At 40.6% G+C, this 20450-nt stretch overlaps 1 protein-coding gene across 1 annotated transcript in view; it reads right to left on the bottom strand.

The window, feature by feature from the left end:
• Window positions 1-20450, bottom strand: part of LOC117087180 (adenylate cyclase type 10-like) — a 45379-nt gene that overhangs the window by 6357 nt on the left and 18572 nt on the right. Inside the window, exons 14-23 of the mRNA XM_033217071.1 lie at window positions 20181-20370; window positions 18918-19004; window positions 17426-17697; window positions 16761-16894; window positions 15940-16068; window positions 8048-8320; window positions 6756-7091; window positions 4004-4067; window positions 1986-2205; window positions 1501-1626 (exon numbers count right to left, since the gene is read on the bottom strand). Of these exons, the coding sequence (XP_033072962.1) occupies window positions 1501-1626; window positions 1986-2205; window positions 4004-4067; window positions 6756-7091; window positions 8048-8320; window positions 15940-16068; window positions 16761-16894; window positions 17426-17697; window positions 18918-19004; window positions 20181-20370 (1831 nt within the window). The remainder of the gene's footprint in view (window positions 1-1500; window positions 1627-1985; window positions 2206-4003; window positions 4068-6755; window positions 7092-8047; window positions 8321-15939; window positions 16069-16760; window positions 16895-17425; window positions 17698-18917; window positions 19005-20180; window positions 20371-20450) is intronic.

Raw genomic sequence — 20450 nt, 5'->3', positions numbered from 1 at the left:
TTTCATTTTGAGATGTGTAGTTGGGGTTACTGAGGTGCTAAGAGTGAGCTGAGCTAGAGCATAACCTGGTTAGCAGTCACCCTAACAAGCACCAGTATGGCCATAAGTGAGTAAAGGGTTGAGAAAATAGGATTATGGAGAAAGTATCCTCCTTTCTCATCTCCCACACATTTGTCAGTGGGCAGTAGAGGAAGGCTGTGATTTAAAATGTGATGCTGCTAGACTGAGAAGGGATCGTCATTTGAGTGGAGACTCAGATGCTCTCACATGACATAGAAAGCATCTATAATATCACCAAATCCTTTATCTCTCTTCCTAAATAGGTTGACTCACAGTAGATGTGGGGTGGGAGCTGGGGAACTACCTTGAAGCTATCCTATATCTTCACATTCTAAGGCTGAATCCCTCAAGAAAGTGATAAAGTCTATGTGATTCTAGAACAAAGAACAATCTTGGGAGGACTGTACAATAACTCTCACTTATAAAGGGAAAGAATAATTATTTAACTTTGCTCTGAAGACCTCTTGGTTGAAGCATAAATAATGCAACAATGTGACAACTCTAATACTCCCTTTGGCCTTCAAGACATTATGTACCTTAAGTTTACTATCTTAACCAAATTATCTTAAGGTTTACATTAAAATTCGTTTACATATACTCCAATGAGCAAATTAGTTTATATCTACTTCAATGAACATGAATGGATAATTCACAAAAAAATACAAATGACCAATAAACCTAGAAGAATGATGTACCTTATTAATTAAGAGAAACACATTAAAACAATATAACTTTGTCTAGGAATTAGCAAGGTTAGAAAAGACTGGTAGTATCTGATGTTAGTAAGGATATGAGGAAATGGGAAAAACTTGAACTGATATAATATTTTTGTTTGGCAATTTGGTGATGTATTTATGGATTTTAAAATTGTGTCTTAGCATTGCCACCTTTGGAAATTTTTCTTACAGAAACACTCTCACAAGGAGAGAAAGAGATACTTAAGAAGAATATTCACTGTAGCAATGTTTAAAATAATCCCCAAAATAGAGATAACCTAAATGCACCTGAAGAAGGGAAGAGCTAAGCTATGATCTAGCCAATGGAGTACTTGGCAGTTGTAACTATGTGGTGGATCGGTATGCACACCAATATGTAAATAGGTTCTGTCTGTACTATTAAGAATAAAAGCAAGCTGCAGGAACAAGAAAATGTAGAATATGATCCTATTAAAAAATAATGGAAAACAATGATATGGCTGTGTGTGTACAGTTGGTGGAACATGCATACAATTATTAATTATGGTGGGGGGTGTACGATTAGTGGGAGCTCTTTCACTTTCTACCTATTATATATTTCTATATTTTAAATGTGAATAAACCTTTTATCACATTATCACATTTATAATCATACACAAAAAACAATGAAGAGATTTTGAAAGAAATAATAGGGTAACCTTCAAGGAGAAATAGCCAGCACTTCAAGGTCACCCCCTGTCCTCACCTCTGACAGAAGACGGCAGAAAGTAGCCTCCTCAAACTGACAGATCTTCACCTTGTGTTTTTTCAAAAATGAAAATGCTGAGGGTTGGCCCAGAAGACTGCTTGCCTTCCTTAAATAAAAGAAGGCCTCCAAACAGGGCAAGGGATAAAGAAGCCAGATTAGGATTAGGATGATGCTGGTGTGATTAGGGCAAAGGTTGGAGTAAGGTTATGATGAGGGTCAAGATCAGAATTTGAAACAGATTTGGACTTCAAGCTAGAAACAGGAGCTGGACTGCTTGTGCAAGAGTCAGGGGCAGGGCCAGCACAGGTTGCTGCTATTCCACTACCATATTCCCACTTCATGTTTTTTCCTAAATCCTTTCTAGCTCTTCTCTCTCTCCTACTTTCTTCCACTTTTCACTCATGGTTATGATTGTAAGAGATCTCAATCAAATTCTCAAAGTAAAAGGCTCAGCTGAAGGGCAGATTGCAGAGCCTGCTCACCATATAATTATCTGACAGGTCCAAGGAGGCAGCCGCAGCCTCCAGCAGGTAGTAAAATGCACAGGTCGTTTCTCCAATGACCAAGCAATGCTGGGTGAGGGGTGAGAGCACTAACTTCAAGATATCCTTACAGTGACAAGGCTTTGTGGTCAACAGGTCTTTCTCAGGGCTGGTCTGAGCCAGCTTCCTCTTCACTTGATCTAGGAACTCTTCCTCTGTTCTTTGTGGAAAGAAAATGAAAAACTGAGAGTGGCCACCTTTATTGGGGCATTACCAGGTCTCAAAGTCACTTTTTCCAGGAAGCTTTCCTGCATCATTCATTAATTATTTGTCTATCCTTCTCCTCAGTTACTCCATAAAATTTTAAAAGTCAGGGACCAGAGCTATAACTGCAAAGCTCTATTAGGAATTTTTAAAAGCTGAAAGCCAATCTAAATACCTCAATCTAAATGGGGAAATACCACACTTGAATAGTTAAACAACAATCTAAATGTTAAATAAAACATAAACATGATACAAAGCAATAATAATACATTTTTTTCTGATAGCATATTTGAATTTTCTAATACCACATTTTAATATTATTTTATATATCATCATCTAATCCTACAACAACTCTGTCATTCAGGCAGGCAAAAATTGCCTCTTTTAGGTCACTGAGGCTCAGAGAAATTACATATAGCTTCGTACTGAGAAGTAGAACCAAAACTAGAGCTTACCACTCTGACTTCTAATCTAGTGTACTTTTCACAAGCACGCTGAGCTCAAAAGTCAAATCTCTCTGAGCTATAATGATCTAAAAACGTGGAGACTGAGGAGGGCCTTGAAGGATGGTCAACATACTGATAGGTGGAGAGATGTGGAGGTCACTCAGCATTTTAACAAGGGAGAAATGTGTGAGCAAAGACACACAGGTTAGTGTGGGAGTGGTTCATGTGGAAAAGATTTTTGTTTGAAAACAGTAAGAAATCAAGTTAGATAAGTGGGATGGGAAACTGTATATAGAGTGGCTGGTGAATTCCAGGTAGGGACATTGAACACTGAAAAGCATTAGAGATCCAGGAGGTACATGGTTAGGAAATGTATGTTCATTTTAATATCATCTGGGCTAAAATAATTAAGAAGACAAATCTATAGCTGGAAATAAAAATGCTATGTATAAAATGCACTTAAAAGCTATTAAAAGGCTGGGTGTGGTGGTTCACACCTATAATCCCAGCACTTTGGGAGGCTGAAGCTGGTGGATCACCTGAGGTCAGGAGTTCAAGATCAGCCTGGCCAACATGGCGAAACCCCGTGTCTACTAAAAATACAAAAATTAGCCAGGCGTGGTGGCATGCACCTGTAACTCCAGCTACTTGGGAGGCTGAGGCAAGAGAATCGCTTGAACCTGGGAGGCAGAGGTTGTAGTGAGCTGAGATGGTGCCACTGCACTCCAGCCTGGGCGACAGAGACTCCATCTCAAAAAAAAAAGAAAAAGGTGTTTTTAAAAAGTTTTTCCCAAACATTAAGAAATAATTTCCCACCAGGTGTGGTGGATCATGCCTGTAATCCCAGTACTTTGGGAGGCTGAGGTGGGCGGATCATGAGGTCAGGAGATCGAGAGCATCCTGGCTAACATGGAGAAACCCCATCTCTACTAAAAATACAAAAATTACCAGGGTGTGGTGGCACATGCCTGCAGTCCCAGCTACTCGGGAGGCTGAGGCAGGAATCACTTTGACCCGGTAGGCAGAGGTTGCAGTGAGTCAAGATCACGCCGTTGCATTCTAGCCTGGGTAACAGAGTGAGGCTCTGTCTCAAAAAAAAAAAAAGAAAAGAAAAAGAAAAAAAAAAGAAATAATTTCCCTATAGAGAATCAAAAATTGCCTTTCCAAATCTTCTCTGTTAACCTTAATACTGGGCTTAGTACAAGAGTCATCACTCCTCAACTGCAAGTGATGTAAGTGGCTCAGTTTAATGGTCATCTTTCTGTCACTTTTGGTCCCTCCATGTTCACCCTCAGCATCTCTGCCTACCTGCAGCATTCACTTGAGAAGGCCTCCTGAGTTCTGGATGTTTTCATCTGGAATGGAAAACTATCTGTAGGGAGAAAAAAAATATGATTAATTCTCCATGTTTGGATGAACTGAGGACATTTTAAATTCCTGACTACCTTTCTTCTGCAGTTTACAACACAAAATTAGGATGGTAGTTTGTAAATTTCTTCACAACTACTTGTGATTCAAATAGTAACTCTCATCATTCCCAAACCTTCAAACTAGTTCTGATTTTGAAGGAGGCACTCAGTATTTTCAAGATGAAGGAAAAATAAAGAATGTGTCCATCCTGGTTTGCTGGCTATTTCTAGTAGTGGAAATCCCTGAATACATATGGATCAGGGTCATGACCAGATCAGAGTGAACTGTAAAGGCTAAAACCAAGTGAAGAAAATTGTGATAGTATAAGATACCACAGTTCCCTAGTCAGTGATCAAGAGAGCTTTCCAGCTTTACGTAGCAGGCTTTTAAATAGCCTTTACCCTACAGATCTGATTCTTCTTCTGAAGCTGCTTTCTAACAGATAACAGCAAATATGAGGAATGATGTTGAGATGTTACCCATTGCAACTCACAGCATGGATGGTGGGATTGATAAGGAGTCTAAGAGGACTGTTTTAGGGAGAACTTGGGTTAAGTAAAAGGACTGGCTTGCTGATGATAATGATGTTAAATCACAGCTAAGATAACTGAGGATATTGGCAGCTCTACTGCAGTACACAACTCCAAGAGGCACCCTCATATCATAGCCTCTGTAATAGTACCCTCTGGAGTCAGGCAATGCCAGGTCTGCAATGGCAATGCACAAAGGCCTCGGGTCTGGGAAGCCTCCTCAGGGTTCTGCTGGGCTGAGAAGGTCTTGAGCCTTTTTCCTATGGACGGACCAGGCTGTCTAATCCAAAGCAAAAAAAAAAAAAGAAAACTGACCTTTATTTATTTATTTATTATTTTTTGAGACAGAGTCTTGCTCTGTTGCCCAGGCTGGAGTGCAGTGGCGCAATCTTGACTCGCTGCAAACCCTGCCTCCCAGGTCCATGTCATTCTCCTGCCTCAGCCTCCTGAGTAGCTGGGACTACAGGTGCCTGCCACCATGCCTGGCTACTCTTTTGTATTTTTAGTAGAGATGGGATTTCACTGTGTTAGCCAGGATGGTCTCGATCTCCTGACCTTGTGATCTGCCCATCTTGGCCTCCCAAAGCGCTGAGATTACAGGTGTGAGCCAACAGGCCTGGCCAAAACTGACCTCTTAAAAGCAAAAAAGTCACACAGGAAATATGAACAATAGCACAGTTTCTTCACAATACCAGACTTTGGAAAGCACAACAGATGCAAATGCACATACAGCTCATCAACCAATGACTAATTGCTCCAAGTCATTGGTCCATCTTCATAGTCATGATGTTATACCTAGAAGAATTGTATCATACACCAAATCCCTCATTTTAGCCTTTTGCCGACAACTATCTACCATTTTCCACATACCATCACCCCACCCCCAATACCAAACCAACTCCCTTTTATCAAAGTAGGGAAAGAGGATTTGGTTGGGTCTTGATAGCTATCTTCAAGTATGGAAGAGGGTATAATTATGAAAAATGGGTGAAGCTACAAGGAGGTACCTTACATCCTGATGAAAGATGAAACTTTCTGACAGCTGGAGACAATGAGATGTTCTGTAAGGTAAGCTAACTGAAAAGGCTAAACAAAGAGGAATGACCTCATATGTTTAACAGGCTATGGTGAGTATCTCTTAACCAATAAAACCTTCTTCAGGTAGCCAACTCCTACTTATCCCTCAAGATGCAATTCTGACATGATCTACTTCAAAGGAGAATCTTCACTGACATATTTCCCCAGCTGAGTTAATGGCCCCTTCTCATTTTCATTGCTTTTACCATGCTATACTAGAATTCTCTATCTATATGTCTGTAGTAACCCCCAAAACAGATAGCTTCAGAAGTGCAAAGATCAAGGCTTATTCACACCATATTCCTTGGTATAGAATCTGACACACATAAGGACTCAATATGTGTGTACTGAGCTGAAAAATAATAGTAATAATCAAAACAATAGCTAAAGGGTATTGAGCAATCACTGTATGTCTGGCACTGTTCAGAGCACACTACATATTTTAATTAATTTAATCCCCACAATGACCCAGTCAAGTTGATATTATTATTAATTTATTTATTTATTTTGAGACAGTCTCACTCTGTCGCCTAGGCTGGAGTGCAGTGGCACAATCTCGGCTCACTGCAACCTCCGGCTCCCGGGTTCAAGCGATTCTTCTGCCTCAGCCCCCTGAGTATCTGGGATTATAGGTGCCCACCACCATGCGTGGCTAATTTCTGTATTTGTAGTAGAGAGGGGGTTTCACCATGTTGGCCAGGCTGGTCTTGATCTCCTGACCTCAAGTGATCCGCCCGCTTCAGCCTCTCAAAATGCTGGGATTACAGGTGTAAGCCACCGCACCCGGCCCGTGAAGTTGGTATTATTACTGTACCCAATTGATTGAGGTTAAGTAACTTGCCCAAGATTGCCAATCAAAACAAATATGATCTCTAAGGTAGTCTTTAACTCTGAGATTACATTTTTGTAAATCTCTAGTACTTAAGGAATAAATAAGTGGTACTTTCTACCTACTTTTCTCCTTTAATCTGATTTCAACTTTTTGATGAAGAATTTCAAGTACATGAATACCCATATATCCTCTTTCCGCCTCCTGGGTTTACCTTGGGGAGAAGGCAGCTGCAATTTTTCTGTGATCACTTGTGTTAGCACTGAGCCAGTATCTCTGTAAGTACAGAATCGAGAGGTCCCCTTGGAATTCTTAGTAGAACAAACTGCAAAACGATGAAAGGGGACAAAGTCTCCTCCATGGCAGCTCCCACAGCGGCAGGCCAAAACTTGGAGAAAGCAGGCACATTCGAGGTGTAGAGCTATCTGTTGTTCCTTTGGCCAGAGCTCCCAAGCAGCTGCCTGTAGTAGAGGCACTCCAAATTCCAACACCTCAGTTTGAGGTAGGGATAATTCTTCTTTTAGCCTGAGAAGAGAGGCTGAACCACCATCTGAAATTTAGGAAAATCTAAGTGAGATTTTCCCTTATAATCCTTTGTGCTTCAATATGGCAAACTCTCAAGCACATGGCTGCTAGTGTGTAAGAAAATTCTATTTATAACCCTAGGCTAATATTACTGCCTCCTTTGTATAAAAAATTTTGCACCATTCTGAGAGTGATACTGACCATATCTTGTACAAAGTACAACAGAGAAGAAATGATCAGTGGTACGAAAAAATCCTGTACTTCTATACCACTGATTTCTTAATTGTTTCTCCTAAATTGAAATTTTACTTCAAATTATTACGAATGTCAAATCATAGGAAATGCTCTGTTCAAACATAGGGCCCAAACATATTTCAAAGTCAAAGGGAAAGTATTTGTGAATTATATGTGCTTTGGGTAGTCCATGTTACAATCTTATTCTTTCATGTGGAGAATTTGAGATTGCAAGCTATTTATATCTTGCTTTGTTCATGTCTGTTTCAGTTCCACATGTGTTTGTCTTCCTTGTGAGTTTCTAAAATTGGGGATGGTTTATCCTTTTATCTCATTCTTTGTACCTAGAAGCCAATAAAAGATTATGTCAATATTTTCTGAACCAAAAATCAAAACACAAATACTAACACCTGGGTTAAGAAGGAGCTAGAATTCCTGAAATGAAGACAAGACTGAAAAATACAAGATATTTTTTCACTACATCCATGTCTCCTTCATGGTTTAAATGATAATTTTCTTTCTGTTTCTTAGCCATAGGCTTTGAGAGAGAGACCCTCAAACTGGGTGTGGTGGTATGCACCCATTGAGCTCAGGAGTTACAGCCTGGGCAACATAACAAAACTCCATCTTTAAACAAACGAATAAGAGAACCCCTTGATATATGATATTGATGGTCTTTCTGAACACAGATACCCCCACAGGGACTCTTTGTTCAGACCTGAGTAAAAGGGAACAGCCCTTCCTTACCTAACTTTGTTTTCTTCTCTTTGGTTTCATCAATTATGTCGATAGAGGAAGGCACTAATATGGGTTCAGCAGGAAGCTCTTGGCTCTTGTCGGGCCAGCAGAGCACATGTATATCCACAAGAGCTCTCAACACCTGAAGTAGCTTATTTTTATCCCAGCCAGGCAGGAGGTGCTGCAGCAAATCTATATGGAAGGAGTGACCAATGATTGCAGCACACTTGACCAGCAACTGTTCCTCTGGGCTCAGTTGATCCAGTTGGCTTACTGCTATTTCTGCCAAAATCAATCAGTCAGTCAATCAGCAGTGAACAAGATTTCTACAAATCTAGAATATATCATGTTGAAAGTCCGTACAGTTTTTTTTAAAAATAAAGATGTGCTTTTCATCTACCCATGTCTACTGCCCCCACCTCAATCCTCCCTACTCCACTTAGCCAAACTTCTTTGCTTATGCTAAGAATAACCTCTGCTTGGGAAACTGAATTTGGACTGGTAAAACTGAATGAACTGGTGGTAAGCCACAGATTTGGGCTTCCTTGGGTATAATCATTCTTGTAAAAGGTCATGCCTCTTGCAGAGCCTGAAAGCGATGCCTGTTTGGGCCATTATAAGAGATACGGCCTTTAGTGGCTCCATGAGGCCTCTAAGCACCCATGAGTCATAGTTTCATTCCCCACAGCTGAGCTATTACTAGAGGCTCCAGAGAATAGCCCCTGGAGTGCTATGTAAACTCCTGTGAAAACTCTCATTGAAGAAGGGTACCTGCTGCTGTCCTGTTAGCATCCTGTATTTCCTTCTGAGTAAGAAAAGCCATTGCTAAGTATGGTCTTTCACAGTTGTATCAGTGTAAACTGTCTAGTTGAACCTAAAACCTCCAGAGTAAAGAGCTTATAATATAATAGCTAACAGTCATGGAATATTTATTATGTGCCATAATTTATTTAATTTAATCCTCAACTAGCCCCATGAGGTAGGGACTATTATTGTCCTCATTTGACTGATGAGTGAGAAGTTGACTAACTTATTCAAAGTTCCATAGCCAGTAAGTGCAGGAGTCCATGGTGCCCAGGGTTTTCTTTTTTTTTTTTTTTTTTTTTTTTTATTATACTTTAAGTTCTAGGGTACATGTGCATGACGTTTATATCATGTATAACTCCCCAATGCAATCCCTCCCTCCTCCCCCCTCCCCATGATAGGCCCCAGTGTGTGATGTTCCCCTTCCCGAGTCCAAGTGATCTCATTGTTCAGTTCCCACCTATGAGTGAGAACATGCGGTGTTTGGTTTTCTCTTCTTGTGATAGTTTGCTAAGAATGATGGTTTCCAGCTGCATCCATGTCCCTACAAAGGACGCAAACTCATCCTTTTTGATGGCTGCATAGTATTCCATGGTGTATATGTGCCACATTTTCTTAATCCAGTCTGTCACAGATGGACATTTGGGTTGATTCCAAGTCTTTGCTATTGTGAATAGTGCCGCAATAAACAAACGTGTGCATGTGTCTTTGTAGTAGAGTAATTTATAATCCTTTGGGTATATACCCAGTAGTGGGATGGCTGGGTCATATGGTACATCTAGTTCTAGATCCTTGAGGAATCGCCATACTGTTTTCCATAATGGTTGAACTAGTTTACAATCCCACCAACAGTGTAAAAGTGTTCCTATTTCTCCACATCCTCTCCAACACCTGTTGTTTCCTGACTTCTTAATGATTGCCATTCTAACTGGTGTGAGATGGTATCTCATTGTGGTTTTGATTTGCATTTCTCTGATGGCCAGTGATGATGAGCATTTTTTCATGTGTCTGTTGGCTGTATGGATGTCTTCTTTTGAGAAATGTCTGTTCATATCCTTTCCCCACTTTTTGATGGGGTTGTTTGCTTTTTCTTGTATATTTGTTTGAGTTCTTGGTAGATTCTGGATATTAGCCCTTTGTCAGATGAGTAGGTTGCAAAAATTTTTTCCCATTCTGTAGGTTGCCTGTTCACTCTGATGGTAGTTTCTTTGGCTGTGCAAAAGCTCTTTAGTTTAATTAGATCCCATGTGTCAATTTTTGCTTTTGCTGCCGTTGCTTTTGGTGTTTTAGACATGAAGTCCTTGCCCATGCCTATGTCCTGAATGGTACTACCTAGATTTTCTTCTAGGGTTTTTATGGTATTAGGTCTAACATTTAAGTCTCTAATCCATCTTGAATTAATTTTCGTATAAGGGGTAAGGAAAGGATCCAGTTTCAGCTTTCTACTTATGGCTAGCCAATTTTCCCAGCACCATTTATTAAATAGGGAATCCTTTCCCCATTTCTTGTTTTTCTCAGGTTTGTCAAAGATCAGATGGCTGTAGATGTGTGGTATTATTTCTGAGGACTCTGTTCTGTTCCATTGGTCTATATCTCTGTTGTGGTACCAGTACCATGCTGTTTTGGTTACTGTAGCCTTGTAGTATAGTTTGAAGTCAGGTAGCGTGACGCCTCCAGCTTTGTCCTTTTGACTTAGGATTGTCTTGGCAATGCGGGCTCTTTTTTGGTTCCATATGAACTTTAAAGCCGTTTTTTCCAATTCTGTGAAGAAAGTCATTGGTAGCTTGATGGGGATGGCATTGAATCTATAAATCACCTTGGGCAGTATGGCCATTTTCACGATATTGATTCTTCCTATCCATGAGCATGGTATGTTCTTCCATTTGTTTGTGTCCTCTTTGATTTCACTGAGCAGTGGTTTGTAGTTCTCCTTGAAGAGGTCCTTTACATCCCTTGTAAGCTGGATTCCTAGGTATTTGATTCTCTTTGAAGCAATTGTGAATGGAAGTTCATTCCTGATTTGGCTCTCTGCTTGTCTGTTACTGGTGTATAAGAAGGCTTGTGATTTTTGCATATTAATTTTGTATCCTGAGACTTTGCTGAAGTTGCTTATCAGCTTAAGCAGATTTTGGGCTGAGACAATGGGGTTTTCTAAATATACAATCATGTCATCTGCAAACAGGGACAATTTGACTTCTTCTTTTCCTAACTGGATACCCTTGATTTCTTTCTCTTGCCTGATTGCCCTAGCCAGAACTTCCAACACTATGTTGAATAGGAGTGGTGAGAGAGGGCATCCCTGTCTTGTGCCAGTTTTCAAAGGGAATTTTTCCAGTTTTTGCCCATTCAGTATGATATTAGCTGTGGGTTTGTCATAAATAGCTCTTATTATTTTGAGGTACGTTCCATCAATACCAAATTTATTGAGCGTTTTTAGCATAAAGGGCTGTTGAATTTTGTCAAAAGCCTTTTCTGCATCTATTGAGATAATCATGTGGTTCTTGTCTTTGGTTCTGTTTATATGCTGGATTACGTTTATTGATTTGCGAATGTTGAACCAGCCTTGCATCCCAGGGATGAAGCCCACTTGATCATGGTGGATAAGCTTTTTGATGTGCTGCTGAATCCGGTTTGCCAGTATTTTATTGAGGATTTTTGCATCGATGTTCATCAGGGATATTGGTCTAAAATTCTCTCTTTTTGTTGTGTCTCTGCCAGGCTTTGGTATCAGGATGATGTTGGCCTCATAAAAAGAGTTAGGGAGGATTCCCTCTTTTTCTATTGATTGGAATAGTTTCAGAAGGAATGGTACCAGCTCCACCTTGTACCTCTGGTAGAATTCAGCTGTGAATCCATCTGGTCCTGGACTTTTTTTGGTGGGTAGGCTATTAATTGTTGCCTCAATTTCAGAGCCTGCTATTGGTCTATTCAGGGATTCAACTTCTTCCTGGTTTAGTCTTGGGAGAGTGTAAGTGTCCAGGAAATTATCCATTTCTTCTAGATTTTCTAGTTGATTTGCGTAGAGGTGTTTATAGTATTCTCTGATGGTAGTTTGTATTTCTGTGGGGTCGGTGGTGATATCCCCTTTATCATTTTTTATTGCGTCTATTTGATTCCTCTCTCTTTTCTTCTTTATTAGTCTAGCTAGCGGTCTGTCAATTTTGTTGATCTTTTCAAAAAACCAACTCCTGGATTCATTGATTTTTTGGAGGGTTTTTTGTGTCTCTATCTCCTTCAGTTCTGCTCTGATCTTAGTTATTTCTTGCCTTCTGCTAGCTTTTGAATGTGTTTGCTCTTGCCTCTCTAGTTCTTTTAATTGTGATGTTAGAGTGTCAATTTTAGATCTCTCCTGCTTTCTCTTGTGGGCATTTAGTGCTATAAATTTCCCTCTACACACTGCTTTAAATGTGTCCCAGAGATTCTGGTATGTTGTATCTTTGTTCTCATTGGTTTCAAAGAACATCTTTATTTCTGCTTTCATTTCGTTATGTACCCAGTAGTCATTCAGGAGCAGGTTGTTCAGTTTCCATGTAGTTGAGCGGTTTGGATTGAGTTTCTTAGTCCTGAGTTCTAGTTTGATTGCACTGTGGTCTGAGAGACAGTTTGTTATAATTTCTGTTCTTTGACATTTGCTGAGGAGTGCTTTACTTCCAATTATGTGGTCAATTTTGGAATAAGTGCGATGTGGTGCTGAGAAGAATGTATATTCTGTTGATTTGGGGTGGAGAGTTCTATAGATGTCTATTAGGTCCGCTTGGTGCAGAGATGAGTTCAATTCCTGGATATCCTTGTTAACTTTCTGTCTCGTTGATCTGTCTAATGTTGACAGTGGAGTGTTGAAGTCTCCCATTATTATTGTATGGGAGTCTAAGTCTCTTTGTAGGTCTCTAAGGACTTGCTTTATGAATCTGGGTGCTCCTGTATTGGGTGCATATATATTTAGGAGAGTTAGCTCTTCCTGTTGAATTGATCCCTTTACCATGATGTAATGGCCTTCTTTGTCTCTTTTGATCTTTGATGGTTTAAAGTCTGTTTTATCCGAGACTAGGATTGCAACCCCTGCTTTTTTTTGTTCTCCATTTGCTTGGTAGATCTTCCTCCATCCCTTTATTTTGAGCCTATGTATGTCTCTGCATGTGAGATGGGTCTCCTGAATACAGCAGACTGATGGGTCTTGACTCTTGATCCAGTTTGCCAGTCTGTGTCTTTTAATTGGAGCATTTAGTCCATTGACATTTAAGGTTAATATTGTTATGTGTGAACTTGATCCTGTCATTATGATATTAACTGGTTATTTTGCTCGTTAGTTGATGCAGTTTCTTCCTAGCCTCAATGGTCTTTACATTTTGGCATGTTTTTGCAATGGCTGGTACCGCTTGTTCCTTTCCATGTTTAGGGCTTCCTTCAGGGTCTCTTGTAAGGCAGGCCTGGTGGTGACAAAATCTCTAAGCATTTGCTTATCTGTAAAGGATTTTATTTCTCCTTCACTGATGAAGCTTAGTTTGGCTGGATATGAAATTCTGGGTTTAAAATTCTTTTCTTTAAGAACGTTGAATATTGGCCCCCACTCTCTTCTGGCTTGTAGAGTTTCTGCCGAGAGGTCTGCTGTTATTCTGATGGGCTTCCCTTTGTGGGTAACCTGACCTTTCTCTCTGGCTGCCCTTAAGATTTTTTCCTTCATTTCAACTTTGGTGAATCTGGCAATTATGTGTCTTGGAGTTGCTCTTCTGGAGGAGTATCTTTGTGGCGTTCTCTGTATTTCCTGAATTTGAATGTTGGCCTGCCCTACTAGGTTGGGGAAGTTCTCCTGGATGATATCCTGAAGAGTGTTTTCCAACTTGGTTCCATTTTCCCCCTCACTTTCAGGCACCCCAATCAGACGTAGATTTGGTCTTTTTACATAATCCCATACTTCTTGCAGGCTTTGTTCATTTCTTTTTCTTCTTTTTTCTTTTGGTTTCTCTTCTCGCTTCATTTCATTCATTTGATCCTCAATCGCTGATACTCTTTCTTCCAGTTGATCGAGTCGGTTACTGAAGCTTGTGCATTTGTCACGTATTTCTCGTGTCATGGTTTTCATCTCTGTCATTTCGTTTATGATCTTCTCTGCATTAATTAATCTAGCTGTCAATTCTTCCACTTTTTTTTCAAGATTTTTAGTTTCTTTGCGCTGGGTACGTAATTCCTCCTTTAGCTCTGAGAGGTTTGATGGAGTGAAGCCTTCTTCTCTCATCTCGTCAAAGTCATTCTCTGACCAGCTTTGATCTGTTGCTGGCGATGGGCTGCGCTCCTTTGCAGGGGGAGATGCGCTCTTATTTTTTGAATTTCCAGCTTTTCTGCCCTGCTTCTTCCCCATCTTTGTGGTTTTATCTGTCTCTGGACTTTGATGATGGTGACGTACAGATGGGGTTTTGGTATAGGTGTCCTTCCTGTTTGATAGTTTTCCGTCTGACAGTCAGAAGGACTGTCTGTTGGTCTGTTGGAGATTGCTTGAGGTCCACTCCAGACCCTGTTTGCCTGGGTATCAGCAGCAGAGGTTGCCGAAGATAGAATATTGCTGAACAGCGAGTGTACCTGTCTGATTCTTTCTTTGGAAGTTTCCTCTCAGGGGTGACGCCACCCTGTGAGGTGTGGGGTGTCAGACTGCCCCACTTGGGGGATGTCTCCCAGCTAGGCTACTTAGGGGTCAGGGACCCACCTGAGCAGGCAGTCTGTCCATTCTCGGATCTCAACCTCCGCGTTAGGAGATCCACGGCTCTCCCCAAAGCTGTCAGACAGAGTCGTTCGCGTCTGCACCGCCCCCGCTCTTTCCCCTAATGGGCTGCAGCTGTGCGCTGTCCGCAGAGGTAGAGTCTACAGAGACAGGCAGGCTTCCTTGAGCTGCTGTGAGCTCCACCCAGTTCGAGCTTCCCAGCGGCTTTGTTTACCTACTTAAGCCTCAGCAATGGCGGGCGCCCCTCCCCCCGCCTCGCTGCTGCCTTGCGTATAGATCGCGGCAGACGGCTGTGTTAGCAGTGAGGGAGGCTCCGTGGGCGTGGGACCCTCCCGGCCAGGTGTGGGATATATTCTCCTGGTGTGCCTGTTTCCTTAAAGCGCAGTATTGGGGTGGGAGTTACCCGATTTTCCAGGTGTTGTGTGTCTCAGTTCCCCTGGCTAGGAAAAAGGGATTCCTTTCCCCCTTGCGCTTCCAGGTGAGGCGATGCCTCGCCCTGCTTCAGCTCACGCTGGTCAGGCTGCAGCAGCTGACCAGCACCGATTGTCCGGCACTCCCTAGCGAGATGACCCCAGTACCTCAGTTGAAAACGCAGAAATCACCGGTCTTCTGTGTCGCTCGCGCTGGGAGTTGGAGACTGGAGCTGCTCCTATTCGGCCATCTTGCTCCGCCCCCCGGGTTTTCTGACTCTAGAGCCCTAGCCCTTAACTACCATGGTGTCTTGACCTGCTATTTCATATGTGTGTCTTATTTTCTCAACAAGACCATACTTTACTTGAAGGTATGCTTGTTCATCACAATATTCCTCAAGAGGGCTTGGTATTAGTACCTTGCCCACCAAACACTTGAATAAAATATTAAAATAAGAAAAATTCATTTCTAAGAAGAACATCCCCTCTCCAACTATGCCTACCCGATTCTGATAGCTTCATTATTCTTTATGGCATCAGTCATTCTACTTTGCACTCTTCCTTTTTATTAAACTCTTGCTATGTGCATAGCACTGTATCTTCACTAACACCATGGATTTTCTTAAATCTTAGCAACATCATCTCCTTTGCTTACTGTCTACTCTGTAACAAGAATATGCACAAAGGGAAACTCAGGACCTATTTTGTATTAAATAATCGGAAAACTTTTCCAGGTCATCAGTCAGCCCCAAAGAGAACAATAAGCTCATTTAAGTAAAACCTTACTCAAGTAGCATTACAAGTCTTCAAAGAGCTCTTCAGGCAATGCCAGAACTTATTTCTAGAAGGTAGATTTCTTTTTTAGAAGAAATGAAGCCAGAATGATAATGAGAGACCTACACTCAACTACTCACCAAATTACTAATTGCAATGATATCTGTAATTGGTTCACTTGAGGCCTTCAAGGGACTTACCTTTCAGAAAGGGTGGTAGAAGTACTGTATCCAAGTTCATATCATCCTTGACTGTGCAGACATAAAGTTCCTGGTCTTCTTCAGGGTTGGCAGGAAAAATACTATACATTATGGATTTCATGGCATTGGCTATAAAGAAAACAGGCTATGACTGAGGAAAGCACCATTCTCAGGGACTGTAGTTTTAAAGGCACAAAAATATAATAATTTAGTCAAAAAAAAAAAAACAAAACCTAAAGGATGAAGATCACTGGAGTGTACCATGGTTTAAAGTGTTTTACCCCACCTGTCTGCCTGTTCTCTAATTTTCTCTTATAAACTAACAACATTCTCTGTACCAATCAGTATCTTAAAACTAATCACTATTCCTGTTCACCTTATAACAGCTCCTGCTTCTATTACATCACAGCTCTGGGATGCCTTTCTGCTTTTATACATACTTCTACCCTTTATTCCTCTCCTAATTTCCTCCCTTCTCCCATCCCCCATCCAAATCCTCAAGTCAGCCTTCTCATCAATAGTGTACAATTCTTTTTTCTGGACTTTCATGTTTATAAATCCTAATTTCCTAGCCCCACCTCTTGGGCTGCTTATAAAATGAACTATTGTAGATTGATTGGATTAAGTTATCCAAGGCAAGTCTTGAGTATTTTCACCCTAATTGTATAAGATTTGTACAGTGTGCTTATCTGGGAAGGCCTAGTGTGGCCCACAATGTTAGCAAGGAAAAGGTATGTACCTCATAAAGGCCAAGTGATGTCATGCTGGAGAATGAACTTCAGCAGCTGGACCAGGGTAGCACTCTGGGAAGCTAAGCTTACCTGAGAGGGTTTCCCACTTGCTGTTTTCCTCTTCCTCTTTTTTTAGGTCATGAAAGAGCAACATGTCCTTAGAGAGAAGGTCCTGGCATAGGACCTTGCAATAAAGGGGATTTCCAAAGCACCTGTGAAGGTAGCTGCAGGGAGGTAAGTAAGGGATTGCACATTAGAGATGACCACTATAGGGGAGCCAAACGTAATGGTACTTCACTCTGAGGAATCTTCCTTTGTTAAAGTCAGCTCTTCATGACGTACACTAACAGAGGGGGACAGAGGCACAGAAATATAAAAAAGTAATTTCTGATTGGCCTTGAAATGCATTTCGGCAATAACTTTTCTTTCTCAACTATTTTTCTTTTATTGATGTTGAAAGGAACTAACATTCCCTTGCTAAAGGGTCTGGCAGAAAGGGGCCTTATCACATATAACTGACACATAAAACAAGCCACCCAAGTCCTAATTGTCTTGTGAAAACCTGGGTGGATAGCCCAGGGAGGCAGCCCCTTACTTGATTACAAGACTGTCTCCTTTAAATCTAGTCTTGGGGCCTCATCATGGTTACTAATGCCATTCTCTCCCCCAACTCCAGTAAGACCTGTGCCTTCTCACTTATATTATGGCACTGGTTCCTCCCTTAATGAAGTGCTCAGTTAGTCCTAGCCACTCACATCTGCAGCTCTTGGGGGATGCTCACCACCCCTAGTTCCCAACATGCCATTCTCAACAGCGAGGTTGTTGCCAACTTCGAAATAGGCATAAGGATAGCTTGAGGGCTGTGCAGGAAATGCTGGGCCCAGCCACACAGGGTGAAGACAGGGGTCAACGTCATCACCATGATGATGGGCATACTGGAGAGCAATGTTTCCAAAAACTCCCAGGAAGCTGCATCCATATACTGGGCCTCATCAACGAGGAAAATCAGTGGTGTTTCCCTCACTGCCTGGAAAGATCAGCAAAGAAATAATAACCTCTGATTAGAAATGAAGTCATCTGGTTTTCAAATCTACCATGAATTTCCCATCAATAATTTAAATAAAATGTTAACACAGGCTAGAGTTTTTGGAGTAAAATATATTCTAAGTCCAGGTAATATTTTACTTTATAAATATAAAATCTAGTTCCTAAAAAAAGTACTGGGTTTCTGTGGACAAGAAAATATTCTACCTGAAACATGAAATACTCATCAAAATATTCTCCAAATCAAACTTGAAGCTTTCAAATATTTCATTCTGGCAAAAACTTCATTTGTGTGGGAACCCATAATACCTTAAAACAGCAATTTCCAAACCAGGCTATGCACTGGAATCACCTGGGAATGCTTGCCAGCACTCCCAATCACCACGCCCCACTCAAACAGACTTTAAAGATCTATTTACTTTTAATCACATTTGGAACTCCCACTTCACTCTTCGCTGCCTCAAGTGACCATTCTAATGTGTTCATTGCATAGTTCTTTGTTTCTACGGTGTTCTTATAAAACATGCGTTGTTTTGTCAAGTAATTGTTTTTAATGTAAATGCAACTGTATTACAGATCTCATTTTAACCTCTCTCTTTCTAACCAGGACTGTGTTTTTAAGATCATTTCATATCACTATGTTTTTATATATTCTCCTGTTTCTAAATTCTGCATTTTATTCCATCATGTTCATGCAAGCATTCATGCCGATACTTCCCTGGCCTCCACACTGTTAAGAACATACTTGTTGAGATATATACCCAGGAGTGGAATTGCTGGGTCTAGAGGATACATGTTATTAAAATTTGACTAGTTGCTTTTAGATTGCTTTCCAGAATGGCTACATCAGTTTCTACTCATACAGATTTTTGATTCCATAATCCTAGGTTAGAACACGAGTATCTGCATTTTTAACAAATACTAGGTAAAATATCTATATAACTGCATTTAGAAACTACTATTTTAAATTAAACTACTAAAATTTTATTTAGAAACAGGATCTGGAAGAGCAAAGATCTTTTCTTATATGCCATGCTGTGTTGTAGGATGAATCTAAGCTTAAAAGTAGAAAATAACAATGAAGATATCGGCAAATAGGCAGGCGAAGAAATGCCTGAATCAAAGTGTGATGTGGACAGATTAAAATAAACATAAACTATCTCCACATATTAAGAGTTAGTGACATGTAGTGAAAGTACCCACCTCCTGAAGTACTTTAATAAAACATGCTTTAACCTTCTTTTGTCTGGCCACGTCATCCATGTGCGAAACTTTGAAGGACAAAGGAAACTGACCAGGAAAATTATTACATGTTAGCATTTAAAATGAAAATCTAATAAAAACATGCAGGTTCTCCAAAGGGAACACAAGACAATTCTATTTTGACTGAGAATGGGTTTCTGCAAGATTGAGCAGAGTTACAAGGGCCAATCCAACATTAATATATAGTTCAAAGGATGAGACAGAAAGTTCATGAAAGGTTAGAGACAGATATCTATCTCCTTTCCATACCAGACTCTAGTAAAACCCTTAAAGGGTTATGACTAAGGAGTAAACGACAGGTTGAACTTAGCAATGCCATTTTGGGCAGCTCCAGTATCCCAGTTATTCCAAGTATACCAGGATGAAATCTGTACATGAGACTTGTCAGAACAAGATGGAACAGACATCACGTAACATTGTTTCCTGTGCTAGGCTGAGGCACATGAACTACCAGGAGCCTGAGAGCCAAAGTGAGATGACTGCTAATCTATGTAGGCAAGGGTTTAGAGACCCAAGCAAGGCCTGTCTTAAGAGAGGGATATGTTGAGGGATTAGACAGATCTTAGGGTTCCATTCCAAAATACTCTGCAGAGTGGGTAGATTAGGAGAAGTGATAGAGGATAAATAAAACAAATTGTGGACCAGTGAATTTTTAGCTTGTTCACTACTGGATACCCGATAAATCCTAGACCTCTGAAGGCTTTTGAGATCCAGATGCTGGTTTCAAATGATATATTCTGTGGTAAGGGAACAGGAAGGTAGGGTTAAAAAATAAAGAAATTATAACCAACTCAAGAACACATGGATATAATTCCTGGGGATATGCCACTGGTGAGGGCCACCTTAATGTATTTAGCACTTTAAAATATACAATGCAATCTCTTAGATACCATCTTCTTTAAAATTCACATAAAAACATACAGTACTATAATTGTTATTTCACAGATGAAAAAGCTATGACTCAGAGAGGCTAAGTGATTTGCTTTAGGACATACAACTACCAAGTGTCAGGTTCAATACTAGAATTCACTCTCTTCAAAAGGAGAAAGCCTGAGTTTTGGTGTCGAAGGAATTTCAAATCTTGGCCCTACCATATATATATGTATGTATATCCTCAGGTTATTAGATTAGAAAACAATCCTAGGTCTGACTTTCCACAAAATATAACAGTAACCCAATTCAGAAAGCCACTGCCTTCATTACCTTCACAAATAAGAGGTCATTAAAAAGGCAGTGAAGTTGTTCTTCCACTATCCCACGAAGGTGTCTTTGTAGGCACTCTTGCCGGTAATAGGCTGGGCATGTATCAATCTCAAAGAAGATGGCCATGAGGGTCTGGATGGCATAGAAGCACTGCTTGGAATCTGCTTCCTTCAGCATCAATGGCAACACCCTGGTGAATATTACTATGGTCATCAAGAGTCCCCTGTATGACACGTAGGTTACTCACTTCACCAATCTAAGAATGCTGAA

The sequence above is a fragment of the Trachypithecus francoisi genome, unplaced genomic scaffold (assembly GCF_009764315.1).
Source record: "Trachypithecus francoisi isolate TF-2019V2 unplaced genomic scaffold, Tfra_2.0 Lachesis_group10, whole genome shotgun sequence".
Classification (NCBI taxonomy): domain Eukaryota; kingdom Metazoa; phylum Chordata; class Mammalia; order Primates; family Cercopithecidae; genus Trachypithecus; species Trachypithecus francoisi.
The sequence above is the reverse complement of the archived record's forward strand: the minus strand, read 5'-3'. Positions and strand labels throughout refer to the sequence as shown.